Genomic DNA, 21,398 nt, shown 5'->3' on the forward strand with positions numbered 1-21,398 from the left:
ACACAAACAGGTATTCGGTTCATTCAAATATATTTTGATGTTCAGTGCACGTATATATTTCAGTTCACCATGGTTTGCTTGTTATTTATGCAGGTACAATTTGGTTTTAGGTTCTTTTGTGGGTGTGAATCACCATGGCCAGTCGACACTTCTTGGATGCTCGCTGATGAAAAATGAGGACATCCAATCATTAAAATGGCTATTTGAGTGTTGGCTAAGTTGCATGGGAGAGAAGGCACCAAAAGGTATTTTTACCGATCAATGTGCATCGATTCAAAGGGCAATTGAGCTATGCATGCCAACAATAATTCACTTCTGGTGCATCTAGCACATTATGAAGAAGATCCCAAGCAAATTAAACGGCTACAATGGACACAATGAAATTGAACAAGAGATGAGTCATGTTTTTTGGAACTCGTACACAAAAAAAGAATTTGACAGAAACTAGATCGATTTCCTCAGAAAGTACGGCCTCGGAGGCAACAAGTGGCTTTCAGGTAATTGAGATTTCAATTTGAATTATTTTCATGCTCATATTTTTTCCCCAAAGCATGCACTATTTTCGGTTCACCATACCTTATAGGTTCGGTTTGTTTTGTAGAGCTGTACGAGGATCAGCATATATGGATTCCAGTTTACTTAGATCATCACTTCTGCGCCGGGATGAGAAGCACATAAAGGAGCGAGAGCATGCATTCATTTTTCAACAAGTTCATCACACAGAATAGCTCCTTGAGACAATTTGTGAAGCAATACGACAATTGCCTAGCAAGCAGAGAGAGAATTCGATGCTGCAGATTTTCACATGGTGATACCGTACGCAACAAAATCAGCAATAGAGGCACAATTTCAGCATCTATATACCCATGAGAAGTTCAGGGAAGTTCAAGCTCAATTTAGAGGTAAAGTGAACTGTATCACAAGATCAATGTATTCCACCCTAGGTTCCACAACATATGAAGTCATAGAGCATGTTTCCAACTCCACATTCAACAAGTTTGTCGTCACCTACGACGCGGAATCACGAGATGTAAAGTTTCATTGCTTGCTATTTGATTCTAGGGGCATATTGTGTCGTCATTCCCTAAGCGTCCTAAGCTTTGAGCGAGTGGATAACGTGGCACCGAAATACATATTGGAACGCTGGAGAAAGAACATAAAGAGGAGGCATACATACATCAAGAGCAACCAAGATGAACCTCTACTGGAGCCGAGAAGTAAGAGATTTGACGATTGGTGTTTCAGTCGCACAATATATGTGAATTCGCATCCGAGTTTAAAGAGTTGACCGAAATTCTGCACCGAGCATTTGACAAGGTCATGGCGGAGATGGAAGAATATCAAGAGAGAAGCAACAAAAAAAGTTTGTTAACCCACGAAGAAGCGACATTAAGCAATGTGAATGACCTTCAAAGCCCACAACGTGTCAAAACAAGAGATTGGCCCAACAACAGACTTGGATCAAACCTGAAAAAAAAAAGATCTCAAATACCATGAAGAAAAAGAAAAAGACAGCTCCAAGCGAGGTAAAATTGACTTGCTTTTGATTAGTTAAAATTCAATTGCTCATTTTGCTAATATACAATTAATTATGTCTTTTGTAGTTAAACCTTTTAGACTCCGGATCATCGATTCAGTCAAGCTCCAATCTTTACAATGCACCAGATATGAATTATCCAAGAGAGGATTGTACAAGGTTTAGTTTTTATTAATGTAAATTTTTGTTCACCCATGAGCAAATTTCGGTTTACCATGGTTATAGCAGGGTTAATTTCTGACTGTTGTTAGTCTTTAATGAATAGTCACTTTTTTTGTGAAATTCTATATTGATATATGCAGTTTTTCGATTCGTCTAGTGTATTAATTTCTAAGTTGAATAATTAGAATTTGTTTTGAGAAACGGAAATCAGGTGTAGTGCTAGTTACATTTTCTATGTGATTAATTAAACAAAAATTATTAAAAAATCTAAAAGAGTAACATAAATATTTTTAACTTACATTAGTGGAGTTTTAAAACTCTTTCTTGGATGGATTTTCAGGGTTTAGGGTTTTGGGTTTAGGGTTTTAGGAGTTTTGGGTTTATGGGTTCAGGGTTCAGGGTTCAGTGTTCAGGGTTCAGAGTTTAGAGTTATGGTTTAGGATTTAGGGCTTAGGGTTTAGGGGTTCATGGTTCATGGTTCAGGTTTTAGGGTCTAGGGTCTAGGGTTTAGGGTCTAGGATTTAGGGTTTAGGGTTTATGGTTTAGTATTTATGGTTTAGGGTTTTGGGTTAGGGGTTTATGGTTTTAGGCTTTTAGGCTTTTAGGGGTTTAGGGTTTAGGGTTTAGGGCTTAGGGTTCAGGGTTTAGAGTTTAGGGTTTATGGGTTCAAGGTTCAGGGTTCAGGGTTTAGTGTTTAGAGTTTAGGATTTAGGGTTTAGGGGTTTAGGGTTCAGGGTTTAGAGTTTAGGATTTAGAGTTTAGGGTTTAGGGGTTCAGGGTTTAGCTCTTCGAATTTTCTACACTGTGTTTGCAATTTTCGATTCGCCCAGTGTATTAATTTTGGTTCATTGTGTTCTTTTGGTGTTCATAATGTATTGGTAAATACAGTGATTGCAATCACTGAGAACCTAGAACAAAGCAGTAGACAGTTCCAACAGATATATAAATTAACATCTCAGATGAGTAATCCATCTTGAATCAAATATAAATATTAACATTAACATTTACATTAATATTGACATATATACATTTGAAGTAAGCATTTTTTGCTTTTTTTAAACAAGTTAAACAAAATATTGTTAATTACAATAAGTCAATCATAGTATATGCTATTTACTATCTAAATTCCCAGATGTGAATTTACAATAAAGGTTGGAGAGGGCAGCAGATGGCTTCGGGAATCTTATTGCTTCAGATTCCCAAATCACTTGGTCTCTGATTTTGTTCATTTCATGCAACAGAATGTGCGGACCATATTGGTACCTGAAGCTATCAATCTCTTCCTACATTTCAATTGAAAGGAATTAGTTATATAAGAAATGAACCCAACTGAAATAACAAAAGAAAGAAGTTTATAAATTTAGAAAGTACTAACTTGTGTCCAAACTCTATATTTATATCTCTTCCTGCTTTTGATCTTTTGTGGATCAATTGTTTTGAGCCATTTCATGACGTATATTCCACAATCATAGCTAAGCAAGAATTGAGTATAATACGATTAATAGTATACAAAATAAAACATATTAAAAATAGCATTATAGAAGAGAAAGATTCTTACTCTGTACGTTGACCATTTAGTTGGATATACTCTGCTTCTACTCTCAGTCCATCCTCTATTAAGGGTTCTGCCCCAGCATAAACCCTCATCTGAAAAATTATTAATCCCAAAAAAGTATGCAAAAATTGAAAAAAATAAATCAACAACAGTCAACCGAACTCATTTCATGTACTGAATAATTTGAATAATTTACAAGAAAATAACTTACAACAAATTTGTTCAGTTTCACTCTCAATTCAGGTATATCTTTTGGCAGCTTATTAATAGGGTCAAGCACATAGAATTTCTTTTTGTTGACATCGGCAATCCATAACCACCAATGCGCTCCATTGAAAATTAGCACAAATAGCTGAAGTTTGGGAAAATAATAAAATATTTCAGTCGAAACAATAGCAAACAAGAGAATTATTAAAGAATTTTTAGAAATTACAACTTACAAATGGATGCGATGCAGGTTTTCTTTTGTCAAGAAACTAGTGGTGGTGGGTATACTGTTCAATATCGAACCGGTAGGCCTTGTTGGTCCTTTTATCAATGTAGGACTCGCCATGTGTTCCCAACATAAAATTCTGTAAAGCGAATATCAGTTAAATCACATTTGCACTGAACCAAACACAATTCATGTACTGAACCGAATACAATTCATGTGCTGAATAATACTTGAAAAATATTCAATCATCAAGAGAAAAGTTTTCTTCATGCAAAAGAACTCAACAAAATACATAACAATCAGGTAAATCAATATTAACATTCCCACTGAACTGAACAACAATCAGCAGTGGATAAGAAATTTAGCTTACCACAATATCCAGCGGAACAATGTATATTTGTTTCTGATACTGGCGAACTTTTATTTGGTTGAGAATCATGTTGTGTATACTAACCACCTACAAGATGAATATTTATGAGATATACTATATAAGAGTATTTAGAAAAATCATTAACTTTATTGCAACTGGCAAAGAATTTACCGTGATATGCACATGTTCTTTGGGCATTAGAGACATAAAATATTGTCTTAACCCCTCGTAAAGTGCCTCATGTTTCAAGACGAATATTGCATCATATTCATTGCTACTATCTCTTGTCTGTTTCACATGTGTCATCCAATGATAACACTTTTTAATCAACTCGTTCGTGATTTTTATCTTTTTCTACGGGTTTTGAAAACTTCAGCAGCTGGTAAGGTTAGCTCTGAAGTTGTTGCTTAAGCAAACTTTAATGCTACCGTCACTCTAGCATCTACCACCGCCTCTTCCAGGATTTCAAGCTGTGAAACACTCGGTTGAGAGGGCTGAGTTAGTTGAGATGCTGGTGGACTTATCCCAAGGCTAAAAGGAAGGCTTTTCATCTTCCCTTTGGCTAGGTTGAGCAGCACTGCAAGATGATAGATATTTGACAATGATATTAAATAAAAATGATATTAATCATTATAGTGAACCGAAATCCAAAGTAATAGTGAACCTAAATCCAAACTTATAGTGAACCGAAATTATATTAAACAAAAATGATATTAAATAATTTTATCCTTACACATTAACAGGTGCTTCTTGTTCTGATTACCGTGCCACCGGAGGTTCTTGGGATTGTTGCTGTTGTTCTTCGGCAAGCTATTACATTAAACAGAAAATAGTTCAATAACAACCCAAAATTATTATCCTATACCATTAAAATTAATAAATAAATTTTTATGTGAAACTTACTCTTCATCAGAAACTTCATAGACATAGTCATTTTTGATTAACTCTTCAATTACAGAACTTGTAAGAGACACCGTAATACCCTACTTTTCGGATTCTGGAGGGCAGCTGTAAGAAACAGAAGAGAGTCCAAAGACAAGAACACATTGAATTCATTTTTGGTTTCAACTGAACCATAGTTAAACCATGTAGTTAACCGAAATTATCGGTATTTGTATAAACAGTAAAACTTACACATCAACAGGTACTTCTTGTTCGGATTGCTGTGCTGTTGGTTCTTCGCAGGGCTGTTGTTGCTGTTCCAGAAGTCTGCTGTATTAAACAGTAAATATTTCTATAATTATCCCAAACTATTATCATATTCCATTAAAAATAGTAAAAAGTATTTTATAAGTCCACCGAACCGAATTCCATTGATGCACTGAATAAAAGAATATAAATAATGAAACAGCTAGAAAAGCATTGAACAAGATTCATGTGGTGAATAAATATTTATTAACTTACTCATTATCAGAAGTTTGTTGTGTTTCATTTTTTGGAGGGACATAGATGAAGTCATCTTTGTCAACTCTTTCTGAACAGAACTTGGAAGAGACAATGCAAGAGGAGGTCTAAGGAATGTAAACAAGGATAAAGTTAATGTTGAATAATTAGAATTTGTTTTGAAAAATAGGAATTTGCACATTGAAAAAATCACATTTCCAAAGGTTGAGAACGAGTTTCTTGTCGAAACTCAACGATTTGTAGCTCAAAATCAGGTGTAGCACTAGTGACATTTAAACATATTTTCCTTGTGATTAATTAAACAAAAATATTACCTAAATCTAAAAAAAATAACATAAATATTTTTAACTTACACTGGTGGAGTTTTAAAACTATTTCTTGGGTAGATTTTCTTTTTTCTAAAATATTTTACCAGGCTTTTCGGGATATTTTTCTTAAAAAAAAGATAACAAATTAAAATTAGAAACCAAGATTAAAGTAGAGGTCTAGAAACACATTAAATTCATTTTTGGGCAACCACTGAACCGAAAGTACAATATGCAATGAACCAATTTACCTGGTATTGCTCGCGGCATTTACAGAAGGTGTAGAGCTTCCTTGAGTTTGTAAAAATTGCTCGCTATCCAGATTTACAGTCGCACTCTGAGCAAGATAAATAAATATTAGTAATTGAATATAGAGGAATTAGAAAAGGTTGTAGCAAAAGTAAGCAATGAAAGAAAAAGAACTCGAGAATAATAAACTGAATCTTATGTCTCAGAGAATTTATTTTGTGCCTCTGGTGAGTCAAACTGATCCGGAGCAATGTTTGCTGACTGAGCTCCATTATTTCTTTTCTTTGATCTCTTTTCTCTTATCGTCTCCAATGCTCGTTTTCTTCATTCCGCAGTGTTGTCTTTTGCTTGTACAGTTCTAAAAGTTCATAAAATAAGTATCAAGGAACCTAAAATGTAAGTATCAACAAAAGAAAATATGATTCAAGAAACTTACTCCTTGTCAGATTGGGCTTATGTTTTTACCACCCTTTGCTGTTGTTTTCTTTTTATTACGGGTGTTCTCTCGATTTCATTTTTTCTGGAAGACAGACAAACACATCGAATTTATACCAAAGAAAAATATAAGCAAGAACAAGACACTAACAATTAAGTCAACCAAACTGACAGACACCACCGAACCGAAATATTTAAAGTGCTAAAACAAAAATTAGAAGCTCACCAAACCGAAATTAATTCATTTGCTGAACAAAACGTGATACATATGCAATCAACAAAATGTCTCACGAAAATTACGCAATACTTATTGGCTTTCAGATTCGCTTGTGTTCTCTAAATCTATCGGCATAAGCTTTGTTTTTTTGGTTTGTTTTTTAACCACCTTCGGTGGTTGTTTTCTTTTCTTTGTTCCGGCTTTATCGATTTCTTCTTCTTTGCAATACATAAGAACAAGGGCATAAGAACAAATTTAAGTAAATACAAGTTAAATGAAATCAATATGAAAATTAAACTTACTGGTTTTCAGAATCACTTTTACTTTTTAAATCCGTGGGAATGCTTTTTTCGGATTCAGATTCGGAAAATCTTTCCTCTTTCGAATAAGAATCCAGCTCGACAATTTTCTTTTTTATTTTCTTTCCTTTTTCTTTCTAGTCCAACTTACTTGATTTTGTTTTTTCTTTCTTTTTTTTCCTTTCTATACAGAAATTCCTAAAACAGAAACAAGAACTCAATTATTTAATCATCACGAAAAATATTTTTGAATAAACAAGGATTCAAAGGAAAACACATTAACAATCCAGTGAACCAAATGAAGCAATTCCACCGAACCGAAAAATATTCATATGGTGAATAGTACATAAAAAATATTTAATCATCGAGAAAAATGTTTCTTAATGCAGAAACATTCAAATGAATAAACTAACAATTGCAAGTAGGACAAATAAATTAATTATAACCTAAAACATAAGTTTATTTAGTTAGTAGAGTATTTTAAAAGCATTTGAAACTAAATTTTAGGGGAAATTTTAGTAGAGTATTTACCAATGGTTCTGTTGCTTCGGTAGAAATCTGTTCAAGCATCATTTGCTTTGTCCAATGGGCCACCCACGGTGCTGGGGGAGCATCAGGTGCGAACAGGCGGGGGAACTTGGTTTTGTGGAAGTATATCAACATCAACACAAAAACACAACCATCAACTGACTGTTTCCTCCCATTTCTCTTGTTTTCAACTCCTTTCATCAAAAAGTTGAGCACATGTTTTGTCCAATCCCATTCCTAAATGTTGTTCACATGAAATATCGGTGGCGTACGGATTGGGGAGGCCACACTTACCGTTGTGGGGAGCAAGAAGCACTTTTGTATGAAGACAACAAAAGTCCTCTTGAATTTTTTCCGATTTTCCTCCCCTTTTACGCTCATATCCAGAACATTCATTGTCTTTTGGATTCAGGTTGTTGTAATCAATCTTATTAGGAAAACGATTCCCTACAATATTTTAATAGCAAAAATCAATCAAAAAGGCTCAGTTTAATTTTTTGGATACCAATGAACCAAAAATAAACAGTAAGTGAAAAGTGTATTACCTCCATTGGTTATGCCCAGGGCAGCTGCTACTTTCCGAGGAGTTATGTATATTTTTCTCTGGAGAGTTTTCAAGCATCCTTTCTCTTCATCAAAGCGATCAAGCAATTCTTTCAACAGGGTATAAGAGACATTCATTTTTGGGACATTTGTCAAGACACCAAATCCCATTTCTTCCACTATATCTTTCTTTTCTTGACTCATATCCCTGTACACTGTTGCTATTGCCTTTGTTTGGCATCTACAATAATGAGTTTTCTGCAAGTTTTGAAACAGAATGTGAGGATATATTTATAATACAAAATAGATATTATTCGAATGAAAGCGGATAAATATATTTAATCTGCTTACGTTATAGTGTGGCTTCTCCTTCATTGTTGCCATTGTCTTGTTCTGTTTTGCTGTAATGAAAAATTTTGGTCAATACTTCACTTAATACATCAACAAGTACAAGCATGTATATCTTAATCAAGTTAATTAAAATGTCACAGGCCACCTTAACGAAACTCATTCATGCACAAAATCAAACATTATAAATAATGAAACATCTAGGAAATGATTTGCTGCATTTTATCACAAAAAGAACCCATCGAATCGAATAACATTCACTTGGTGTATCAAAATTACAAAAGCCACCGAACCGAACAAATCTCAAAGCCCTAGTTACACTATCCACTGAACTGAATGAAAACAACAACAAATTTCATTCAAAGGCCTAGTTATACTGTAAAAATGCATTTACAATAGTTCGATCTACTAAATGAAGCAAATCAATCCAGTAAACCTAAAATGCAACTAGGAGAAATGCGACATTGCAAGATTTCAAATAAATATTAATTTTCTCATACTTTTGGTGGTCTCTGTTCCTGTTTTCGTTCGTTTCTGGTTGTTGCTTGCGAAATCTTCTCCTGATTTCTTTTCAGTAGTAGTTTTCGCAGAGAACGTGATTAAAATTTGAGTGATGTTGAGAGAGATTTGAAAAGAATGAGTCATTTCATGTTAAAGAAAATGTAATATTTTTTCGTAATGAAACGCGAATGAAAAAAAAAGGTTTTGTTCGTTTCTGGCGCATGTTTTCACTCGCCATTTAATAGGCCTGATACTGTTTGGACTTGGGCTAACTTGGTTACATGGATGTTAGCCCTATATATATATATATATATATATATATATATAGATATAGAGGTTCGACGCTCGATCTAGTTCGTGCCTGCTATTATCTATTTTTCAGTCTTCAATCTGAGTTTCGAAAGCACAAGAGAGAGAATGGACGCCATTGATTCAGTGTTCGATCCCCTCAGAGAGTTCGCCAAGGACAGCGTAAGGCTCGTCAAGCGTTGCCATAAACCCGATCGCAAAGGTACTTTTTCTTTTTATTATAATTTGAATCTCTCTGCTGTGGATCTGAATTTTTCCTTTTCTTTTGTAGAATTCTCCAAGGTTGCTGTTCGTACTGCAATCGGATTCGTGGTTATGGGATTCGTTGGCTTCTTCGTCAAGCTCATCTTCATTCCCATTAACAACATCATCGTCGGATCTGGTTAGGTATACTTCGAATTCTTTATTTTTCAAAGATGTGTGAAATTCGCACAATTGTTTTGTGTTAATTAGCTTAGCTGCATGTGTTGTTTAAAATGGGAAATTGTAATGTTGTTTTATTGCGCGCAGGATGTGGTTGATTTTGTACTTGCTTACTGTTATTTGAAATTAGGGTTTGAAATTATGCAAACTTGGATAAAGTTCTTTGTTTGAGATATGTCCTTATGGTTTTCAAGTATCATCACCATATATGAAGCATTTTATATTGTGATCACTTGAATAGTATGTATAACCAGGTGAAATTGCAACTATTGCTGCATATCGTAAAGGGTTATTAGTTGAGTTTTATGATCTACATTTATTTAAATTCCAAGAGTTTAAGTGAAGTCTTGAATTTGATTACTTAACCAGAGTTTCATCTGTTACTTTCATCATCATTCACACATAAAGCCATGAGAAGTTCCAAATTTAAGATATAATGGAAAGGGTACTGATATTTCACCTGCAATTTGGTTGGTAAATACAGAAATATCATGTTAACTTTCTTTAATAATATTACTTTACACATTGATATTTCTGTGCTATTCAACTCTAACCAAGAAGTTAGGTAATATAGAAGTTCTATAATGATGAATGTTATTCTTTAGATATCATTGAAGCTTAAAGAGAGATATAAGAGGTTCATATATATCTCGCTTAGCATTTTCTCCCATAACATAATCTGCATGCGCATAATCATTTCTATATTGTACTACAAGCTTATCTCCATCATGATCTTCAAGAGTTTGTAACAGCCGTTGCACGTCTTTGACATTGGAAAGAGCGTCAGTGCCGCCATAACTTAGGTAGATAGGAAGGCTTTTCAGAATTCTGGTCATGTCATACACCAGAGGAGTCGGCTGTCCATAACATCTTGTATTTTTATCTATGTTCATGTAATCAAACGTTGCTATTGTTCCTTGTCTGATCACTGTGATAACAATAGGATTAAAACTTAGTTTCAATTCATATGAAGCAAATTTTAGTTATAAACAGCTCTTTCTAGCTGAATTTTCAGAATCTAAAATTCCTTTTCGTCATGAGCTGTGCCGGCCATGGATTTCGTAACTTAAAAGTTCAAAAGGCAGCAACCTTAGCATTGCGCCGAGGCCAACCTTCTTTATAATATATACTTCCCCTTTATCATGATTCAAGAACTACTAAAATATTGTTGTTATGTATGGTATTTAATCATGAAAACATGACTACTTACTCTGAGATAGATGAATCATGTTCACTTTTATTTGTTGACATGGGCTTAGTTAGCTCTACTGAAATGAATCACGTTCCTTGTTGCTGTTGACTGAGGCTCATGATCCAAAAATATATTGACAATTGATGGGCTTAGGCAGCAGTTAGGGCCTAAAAACATTTGAAGGTCAACATATTTTGGATTTTAGAACTGTCAAATATAGAGATTTGCAAGGGAAAAGGGAACCTGTGAAAGTGGTCAACAAGTTAATGCAATCAATGCCTGGTTTTTTTGCACATGTCCTTAAGAAACTGTATTACAGCATCCCTGTTTCAAACATGCCAAAAATATGAAGTGGAACCAACCAAGTTCTCATGTATATATAAATTGCCATTACAACTGATTCATATGCCTTCTTATTCTGAGAAAACGGAAGCAGAAAAGCATTAGAATTGATGGCAAGTATTTGAATCAGTCTTGATGGTTCTGATCTAATTCCAACCACTAAGATAAAGCAAGAACAATAAAAAAGAGATAATAGGAGGCACTTACCCTCTCAGACTGAATTCAAAGATCCCAAGTTTGTACAAATACTGTTTGGTGGAAAAAAATCACCGATTTTCATAATCAGTAACCACGTTATGCCATCCTGCACCCACAGCAGCATTACATTAATTTCGAAAACATCAAACACAGCCGTATTGGGAATTCTCTTAGAAAAAATATACAGAGCCATCGGAAAACACAAACCTGTTGTAGCAGAACCGGTGGCCTATTGCCCCATGGCCCCTGTGACCGCCCCACCGGAGAACATAACCATCCACAGTTGTCACCTAAAAACCATTTCACACATTAGTAAGTAGCTGCTCAAAATCCTGCTACTGATTAGTGATAAAAATTGCAACAAAAACCATTTCACACATTAGTAAGTAGCTGCTCAAAATCCTGCTACTGATTAGTGATAAAAATTGCAACAGATTCAAGAAAAATACCAAGTACCAGTGATGAGAAAATACCTTAAGGGGAGAATGATGGCAATGCAGTAATATCACTACTTTGAGTTCTGAGTGGATACAATATAGTTCCAGCTGCAATTGCTATATAAAAGTATCTTATCATTAACAAATATGCTACACATACAAGTCTTTTTGGCTTACAAGTCTTACAAGTTGGCACAAGCCCAACAAAATACACGCGCATTACACTCCTGCATTCAAGAGTAAATTCACGCACGTTACTCAACCACTTCCTGTTTCCAAAGCATGCTACTCACCATTATGAACAACTATTCTTCTTCTTTCTCGATGAAAACCACAACTATCATTTTTCTTCGCATTTCTCCTTCTCCTCCTCTTCTTCCTTCTTCTCCTCCTTCTTTGTGTTTCTCCTCCTTTTTCTTCGCGTGTTTCATCTTCATCGTCGTGTTTCTCCTCCTTCTTCTTTTGATTTTGCAACATTATGTATTTTTTTCTTTTTTGTTTGATTTTTTCCTCCCAAAAGGAATGATAAGAATATGAAATAAGAAGATGAAGAAGAAAAAGCAACAGAAGATGAGGAAGAAGAAGAGGAAGAGTTCTAAATTATGCAGAACTCATCAGAATAAAAATACATCCAAATATTTCGTATTACACTCAAATATCTTTGTTTTTACACCCAAATTTGCTGCAGATACAGAAACGAGTTATATTACGTGTACACTAAAATCAGCCACTAAAGTCAGCAAGGGTTGCAAAATACAACCAAAATACACCATATTAAAACAAGCATAAACTATAGAATGCAAATACAACTATAAAACCATCATAGAAAATAACAAAAACCAGATTCATAAATCATAACTAAACAGAAACTAAAACAATTCAACTAAAAGAATAAGACAATTCACCATCCGTCAGATGAAAAGTCATAAACTGTAAATATACCTAAACTTTTATAAAAATACACCCAAATATTCCTTATTTACACCCGAACGTCTGATATAAAATAGACAAGATTATATTAATTTTAATCAGAATTAGTACATTAGATTCAATTCAAACAAGGAAGAATTAACAACAAATTTCACAGGCAAGGTTCACGTACTGGTTCATCTGACAATCTGAAGTTGAATTATCCATTATCTTCAAAAACGATTTCAGAGCTTGATGTCAAAAAACAATAGAAATCGAGAATAACAAAGAAAGAGAACAGAGAGAGAAAAGTACGTAAATAAAGAAGGAGAAAGAGAAGGCAAGAAATTCAAAAAATGAAACGGAATCCTTTTAAAAATTAAAAATCTGTTAGAGGCGCGCGAAACATATGTGCATAACAAACGCGTTTGAGCGTAATACCAATTAGAAGGCTTGTAAGACTTGTATAGCAAAATCACTTGTATGTAGAGATTAATCCTATCACTAATTAAAAAGTGATAATTATTATAAGTAAAAATGGTAATTATCTTATACTTTACTAATAGGTTTTGTTTATTACTATTACATTTTTGCTAAGATTAGGTAGACATTTAATTAGGTGAATAATGGGGTAAAATATAATTTCTATCCCTAATGTTTACGATTTTTTTTTAAAATACCTCTAACGTTTAATATTATTCAATTTTGTCTTTAATATTTTTAATTCATTCAATTTTATCCCTAAAATTAGATAATTTTAACATAAATCGAACAATAAAGACAAAAATAAATAAAACTAAACGTAAGGGTATAAAAAATCGCAAATATTAGACACAAAAAATATGCTTTATTCTAAATAATTTTTTACTTAAAAGATGTACCAACTTATAATGTATATATTTTTTTATGAATACTCATCCCGACCTCTGATAATATTTTCGAAGGACTATGAGCCTTCAATAAAAAAATTATTTCATCCCCTGATAATTAAATTTGTGAGACTGATTAGCTCATTTGTCAATGATCTCTCTCAAGAACATGCTTATGTGACTCGTTAATCACTAATATATTCTCCATTTAATTTTTATAAATAAAAATAATTTAAAATCACTAATATTTCTTAGTTTTATACGGTAAATTTTGTCAATGTATTTGAAAAAGATAAACAAAAAAATAAAAAATAACAATTATCCTTAAAAGGCAATAAAACTCCTAGCAAAATTTTTTTTTGTCAATTTTAGTTGATTCTTAACAGATAAATCAACAGTTTAACATACTACGTAAGCTTATTCCATGAATATAAAGAAAAAATATTGATAGAAGGTTTAATCAGTCTTAAAAAAATAAAATTTAGGAATCCAAAAATATATTTTTTTATTAAAGATCTCGTTATCTTTTCAAAATAATTGTGAGAGCCGTTTAAAATTTTGTTTTCTATATATTTTAACACAAATAGATATGAATATATGATGAGTAAAATAAAATAATATCAATAAATTATTTTATTTTATTTATGAGTTTTTTTATACCACTTTTTTTCCAACTAAAAGAGCAGCTTCAACGATGAGTGTCTTAACAATTTTTTCCGACACAAAATGAATTCCTCCCATTGGAGCAAAATGAAATAGGTCCTTGCATAAGGTCCAATGAAACAAAGTCCCTTTGAGTAGGGACTGGAAGTAGCAAATAATAACTTGCCATTTTGCAAGTTATTATTTAAATAATAATTATATAAAATTTTAATTAATTAAATTAAATAATTATATTAAAATAAATAATTTAGTAATAATTATAATAATTAATTATATTAAATAATTATATTTTTATTTAATTAATAATTTATATTAATTATTTAAATAATAATTAAATCATAGTTAATTTATTAATAATTATAATAATTAATTAGATTAAATAATTAAATTTCTATTTAATTAATAATTTTTTTGTATTAGGCAATTTCATAATTTTTTTGTCAACTATAGAGTTTAATTATGTTTTTCTTTATTTATGTAATTTTATAAATTAGTGTAGCTTCGAATTATATATTGTGTATTATTGTTATATATGAATTTATTTAATATTAATATCTTTTAATAGTTTAAATTTAAATATTTAAATTACATTAATTTCAAGTATTATAATTAGGCCAGGTCTATGGTGGCACAAATAATAGTGTCTAGTGGTGGCTAGTTGTTGACTCACCAATAGATGTGTGACAACTGGCCAGAAGTTTATGAAAGGAAACTTGTTTAATTAGTAATAAATGATAAACATGCGGTAACTTATCAAGTGTTACTATGAGGGTAAAATAAAAATTTGAGCACCAAAAATTAAACTTTATGATGTGGGTTGTATGCTAGGCCAACAAAACTTGGGTTGTTTTCGATTTTTTTTTTAACTAAACTAGTAGATGACCAATGTATAATACATGACTAAAAAATAAAAATCCAATTTACAAGCAAGAGAGGAAAAATAAAAAAGAAAGAACAGAGAAAAACAACCTCTATGACCACTTCTTTGCCCGAAACTGTTTTTTCTCTTTACTGGTTTCTGATTTTTGTTTTTTTATAAAACTATTATTTATGTTAGTATTCATAAACAGTGACATATTTTACAAATTATGGACGTTTAATTTAAATTTTGTAATATTAATTTAAAATTATATGAAAATTTTTATATTTTAAAGTTGTAAATTTTAATTACGTAATATATTTTTTAATATTTTTTTAAAAACATATTTTAAATTTTTAATATTGAACATTTAAATCTCTTAAATTTCCAAACACACAAAACAATCTATAATATTTATTCTTTTGTGACACAATACAATCTCCTTTCAACTTGATTCTTGTAATCGAAATGATTGGTTTGAAATTTTTAAATAATTTTAAAATCTGTTTTGATAATTGTAAATTCTTAGAAAGAATTTTATCTTTATAGCAATACAAATGGAAAGCTCATATATTGACGTGGCGCTCATACGTCGAGTCTGAGAGTTTATTTGCTTAGGTGTCATCACTAGAAATTTTTAGATTTATATTTTTAAATTATAAATTATTATTTACTTAGGTTGTTATACAAATAGGGGAGCTCATATGCTGACGTGGCGCTTATACGTTGAGTCTGAGAGTTTATTTCTTAGGTGTCGTCACTAGAAATTTTTAGATTTATATTTATAAATTATAAATTATTATTTACTTAGGTTGTTATTTTCAAATTTTAAATTATTTATTTGGATTGTTATATTTAAGTTGTTATTTTCTAAAATTTAAATTATTTTATTTAAGTTATTATTTTTTAAATCTTAGATTGAGTGTACTTAGGTTGTTATTTTTTAAATTTTAAATTGTTTTACTTAAATTGTTATTTTTTAAATTTTAACACTATTTTTTAAAAAATTTGTTGATTCTTTTTAGCACTATTTTTTAAATTTTGTAGATTTTTTTTTCAAAAATTGCAGCTACATACGTAAATTTAAATATATTTCCGTTAATTTAGAATTTAAAAAATGTTAGCTATGAGTCAACACCAATTTTCCACTTTTCCTCTTCTCCGGGTGGATTACAGACAACGCGATGTGAATAGCCAATAATTGCTATAATGATCGGTGTTCCCAAACCTATGAAACCCTAACTCATGTAATAACTCTGGATCCATGGATGATGTGCGTGCTAACATCTATTTTTTCCCTAACTTTTTAGCATTTTAAATTTATTTTCCCTAATTATTGTTTAAAATATTTACCTTAACTGTTAATCTTTTTACCATGTTTAATACATAGTAACTCAAAGTCAAAATTTATATATTCAAACTAGGTGTCTACACTCTATTGGCCAATTTCTTGTAGTCACTATAGTCATGGTACCACAATAGGTACTATAAAACGCATCTTATAATTAATTAATTAAGTGAGACTATAACAGAAACTAAAATTATGCTGAGTTCCTATTTACTATTTATGATGCAAAAGATGATGTGAAATTATTTTTTATAACATAGAAATTAGAATGAGTTCTCTACTAGAGATGGTCTAAAGTATGTATAAGCCTGAAAACACACATCAACAACAGTTTCTGACTACTTTCTGCCATTGAGAAAGAAGCCTTAGCCGCACGTGTTTCATGCCACATATATGCATGTTTCTGAATATTGATCGCGATCGGTCAGATTAACTGAGAATTGGTGCTGGTGATAAAAAAATCGTCAAAATCGGTAAAAAAAAAAAAAGAAATTTGCACTTAGTAATCCAAAATAATTGTTCATTAAGAACGGAAAATCGTATTGATTAATCAGAAATTAATTATTGAACCGATTCGATTCAAGATAAAAATTAATCAGCAATAAATTAGTCAAAAAAATAAAAAAATCAATCTAGCAATTGATTGATTAATTACTTAGTAGAATCAATTTAGTTTTGAGCAATTAACCAATTTTAAACCAAAAATATAAAAAAAATATATATTATTATATCCGGTTGAAATTAACCTTGATCCGTAACCTCTACTGGTTCGATGAAGCTTGTCCAAAACCCACTCAGCCTGACCCATACATGAGAGATGACTAGATGAGAGACTAGCCGTCTAGCTCTAGCAGCCTCCACCTTCTCCATCGCCGTCGGCCAGAGGGTGCTCAAGATGGAAGCTTTGACCTCTCTCAAGGTACCCTTTCAGGCCTTTTCATCCTCTTCCAGACCCAGAAGCTGGATTACCCCAATCCAAATGAATGTTTCTACAAGAAACCCCTTTTTCTCTTTCTCTGTCCGTGCTCAGGTAAATTCATTTTACCACCGTAAATTTTATATCTTTTGTGGGGTTTTGTTGTGCATTGATATGGGAATCTCTTAATTTTTTATGGGTATGTTGATTTTTCATTTTGAAGTTGTGTTCAATCGGTGTATGAATTGCAGAGTCTTGGAACCCCAGTTGATTTTATCATTGGTGTTGTGAATGTTTTGAATTGTTGTTTCCTCCCCCTCTTAAGTTGGATTTCATGTGGTTCACTTGATTTGAGTTAGATTAGAACCATTTGAATTAGTCAATTGCAACTAGCTGAATTTGACTAAGCCAAAATTTCAAATGATGAAATTGATTCTAATAATTAGCCTTAATAAGCTGTGAATGTTAATATATGTTATAGAAGTAGAATTTGGGTTCAATTGGAATGTAGAATGGAGAACACTGCCTTTTAATTTTGGATGAACCCTGATAAGTTTTTTAAATCATATGGTTCTGTGGATGGTTTGGTTAGGTGGAGTCTACTGAGGGTTCGGCTACAATTGCTGCAACCTCTGCTGAATCTGTGGTAGAGGCACTGAAAGTGAAGGAGTGGGAAGTGGGAATGTTTCAAGATGAAGTTGCTGCTAGCCAGGGTATAAGGATAAGGAGGAGACCACCAACAGGACCCCCTTTGCATTATGTAGGACCCTTCGAATTCCGATTGCAGAATGAGGGTAATACACCCCGTAACATTTTGGAAGAGATTGTGTGGAACAAGGATGTAGAAGTTTCACAGGTATGATGGTTGATTTGCTTTATTCTCAATTTTTTTTTTTCTGTATATATATATATTTTGAAAGAAACTGCTTTAATGCTGAATTATATCTGATTTCCAGCTTAAAGAAAGAAAACCCCTCATTTCTCTGAAGAAGGACCTTCAAAATGCTCCTCCTAGGCGTGATTTTATTGGTGCTTTGAGGGCGGCAAATGAACGAACTGGACTTCCGGGGTTGATAGCCGAAGTGAAGAAGGCTTCGCCAAGTAGAGGTGTCTTGAGAGAGAACTTTGATCCAGTAAGTCCATTTTGGTTTTATGCCTAGAATTGTTATATTTCTTGTTTCTTTGTAACACCTTTCAAGTTGTTACATTATGAGTGCTTGATTTGAGTTATGTTTGCAATGATAGGTCTTGAATTATTTCATGCTGTATCAATTTCTTCATTGGAGCATCTTAAGCCTTTTGCTTCCCTCTTATCTCTTACCCTCTGAATTATTTTTATCCTTTTGTCATGACCACTAAAATGAGTTGTTTCTTTCCTCATGATATTGCTCTTGTTTGCTTATCTTATAGGTTGAAATTGCTCAAGCTTACGAGCGAGGTGGAGCGGCATGTCTAAGTGTTCTGACGGATAAAAAATACTTTAAGGTAAACAACTAACTTGAAAATTGTTAAAACTCATTACAATACTTGGTCAAGTGTGAAGTTGGTCTTATTCAACCACTAAATAATAACTGACTCTTGATCCTGGCTTATTGATTCAGGGAAGCTTTGAAAACCTCGAGCTAATAAGAAAGGCTGGAGTAAAGGTTTGTTTTCTGAATTTGGTTTCATGCTTTATGTAGGCCATTTTATTGACTCTTAAAAAAATATGCAGTGTCCTTTGTTGTGCAAAGAGTTCATCATAGATGCATGGCAACTCTATTATGCTCGAATCAAAGGTGCAGATGCGGTCCTTCTAATTGCCGCTGTTTTGCCTGATCTTGACATAAAATACATGATTAAGATATGCAAAATACTTGGACTGGCAGCACTTGTTGAGGTATGGGTAGTGTTTCTTTATTCCATCCCCTTAATTTCATGTAACATCCAACATTAAATAACCCTTGTGATCTTACTGATATATGATGTTACTTATGAATTTAACCATGTTATATAGTGTAAACTTGTCCTTTGTGTGGACCTGATTTGAGTTTTGAGGTGTGAATAGTGCATATGTACAAATTTAATTCGTTAACGTAATGATTTTCTTTTCTTGAAGGCAAGAGGTTGATTGTTGTGTGGTATAGATTGACTAAATTGGAGTTAGGCTGAAACCATGTTACCTTTAATCAAAACCATGAATTGCTATAGAAGGTTTCATGAATGTGATACTCAATCTGTTTGGCATGTTCTTGTTTGTTATTACCTCATAGTCCTACGTCAACTGGGTACTGAATGTCTTATTTCGTGATGGCTCTGAGGAAAGAAACCCTTTTCTTATTTTGAAAATCTCATGATTTTTTTCATCTAGGTGCATGACGAGAAGGAATTCGATCGTGTTCTTGGCATAGAGGGGATTGAGCTTATTGGAATCAACAATCGGAATCTTGGTATGCCTTACCATTTGTCTTTCATCCTTTTTGGTCAATTTTTGATTATATATAAACTTTTGAGTTTAGGATCATCAATGATTTTGCTTTACCTTTTATCGGCTTGCAGAAACATTCGAGGTGGATATCGCCAATACGAAGAAACTTCTTGAAGGAGAGCGAGGCAAAATTGTCCGTGAGAGAAACATAATTGTAAGTAGCCTTCTTTGTTAATTACAGTTGTATGAAAGAGTATGTTATCTGATTTTGAAAACCATTCTAATGGTTTTATGGCTTCTTCAGATGGTAGGAGAATCTGGTCTGTTCACACCAAATGATATTGCATATGTACAAGAAGCAGGTGTTAAAGCTGTAAGTATTGCAAGTTTAATATGTCCATATAAAGTGATTTTTTTTCACTTAATTTTTTTATCCAATGTGTTTGCAAGCAATTGTGTCATATAATGTTAATGTGCAAGAATTTTACTTTTATGCAGGTTTTGGTTGGAGAGTCTATTGTAAAACAAAATGATCCGGGGAAGGGAATCACCAGCTTGTTTGGCAAGGATATATCTCTAAGTTGATTTCACCAAACATTTCTTCACATATTATTTATTATCCTCCTTTCAAAATTCTCTCTCCTGTTTCACCAACTGTTTTACAACGATGACGACAATGACGACGTTGAAGAAAAATTGTACAGAAGAAAAAAGATGACGATGATGAAAAAAGATGAGAAGGAGAAGGCGGAGGAAGAGGAGGTGATGATGATAATCATGATCATGATAAGGAAAAGTATAGGGTACCAACATATTACCTGCCAACTTCTGCCAATTCTTATTTATAATTGTGTTTCATGGAAGTGTGTTCGTGGATGTGTCTAATAATTAATATATTTTAAATACATATATAAAGAGACACATCCAGAAAATATATCTATAAAGACACTTCTATTAAACACAGCTATAAAAAAGACATTTTTATTAGACACATCCACGAACACACTTCCATAAAACACAATTATAAATAAAAGTTGGCAGATATGCTGTTGGTAACGTAGCGGAACCGTCATGATAATGAAAGAGGAGGAGAAGGAAAAAGAGGAAGAGGAGGAGGAAGAAGAAAAAGATTGTACGATGAAAAAATTAAGTGTATGTAAATTTGAATTGGTTGGACTTGATTAAAAAAGGTTTAGTTATTAAGTATTTCTGTTAAATTAAAACTTACACCATGTCAGCTTTTATTAACATGTTATTATATTAGTATTAACAAAATGATATTGGAACAAAATCAAATATTTTAAATTTGAATTAATCGAACAAAAACTACACATTGTATGTGGATAACAACTTAATTATTATTATTATTATTATTATTATTATTATTATTATTATTATTAACTCCGCCTATGTTACACTTGCGGTACATAGCCGGTCCCAAACCCGGATAAAGGAGGAGGGTTGTGTTAGGTCTTCGGCAACCAACGTAAAAATATAGCCGAATCCCCCATGACATGAATCAAAGACATTATTGCGCTAAAGCTAGGTCGTTACCCGGAAGTAACGCGCCGTATGGCTCGAGTACGGTGTCAAAGCAAGAGCCGCTGCATCGGTGCCCGGATGTAGTGTTAAATGAGCAA

The 21,398-nt window shown here is 32.6% G+C and overlaps 2 protein-coding genes and 1 long non-coding RNA gene across 4 annotated transcripts; 2 read left to right on the forward strand and 1 right to left on the reverse strand.

The window, feature by feature from the left end:
* Window positions 1-9,226: 9,226 nt before the first annotated feature.
* On the forward strand, window positions 9,227-10,655 carry LOC112751178 (protein transport protein Sec61 subunit gamma). Of its 2 annotated transcripts, none has more exons than XM_025800245.2 (3): window positions 9,227-9,397; window positions 9,467-9,582; window positions 10,359-10,655. In XM_025800245.2, exons 1-2 carry the CDS (start codon window positions 9,304-9,306, stop codon window positions 9,580-9,582), a joined length of 210 nt encoding a protein of 69 aa, XP_025656030.1. In that variant the 5' UTR covers window positions 9,227-9,303; the 3' UTR covers window positions 10,359-10,655. The 2 variants fall into 2 exon arrangements, with proteins under 2 accessions (XP_025656030.1, XP_025656022.1); XM_025800237.3 differs by having other exon boundaries at window positions 10,371-10,655.
* On the reverse strand, window positions 9,234-11,262 carry LOC112751199 (uncharacterized). The gene is made up of 2 exons (XR_003176300.3): window positions 11,054-11,262; window positions 9,234-10,977 (listed from the first exon to the last, which is right to left on the reverse strand). It is a non-coding gene; the product is annotated as an uncharacterized lncRNA (long non-coding RNA).
* Window positions 11,263-16,987: 5,725 nt separating this feature from the next.
* On the forward strand, window positions 16,988-20,981 carry LOC112751205 (indole-3-glycerol phosphate synthase, chloroplastic). The gene is made up of 10 exons (XM_025800267.3): window positions 16,988-17,465; window positions 17,944-18,207; window positions 18,308-18,484; window positions 18,762-18,836; window positions 18,953-18,997; window positions 19,066-19,230; window positions 19,702-19,780; window positions 19,890-19,972; window positions 20,063-20,131; window positions 20,257-20,981. The coding sequence occupies exons 1-10, from the start codon at window positions 17,331-17,333 to the stop codon at window positions 20,341-20,343; spliced, it is 1,179 nt and encodes a 392-aa protein (XP_025656052.1). The 5' UTR covers window positions 16,988-17,330; the 3' UTR covers window positions 20,344-20,981.
* The last annotated feature ends 417 nt before the right edge of the window (window positions 20,982-21,398 follow it).

The sequence above is a fragment of the Arachis hypogaea genome, chromosome 2 (assembly GCF_003086295.3).
Source record: "Arachis hypogaea cultivar Tifrunner chromosome 2, arahy.Tifrunner.gnm2.J5K5, whole genome shotgun sequence".
Taxonomy (NCBI): Eukaryota; Viridiplantae; Streptophyta; class Magnoliopsida; order Fabales; family Fabaceae; genus Arachis; species Arachis hypogaea.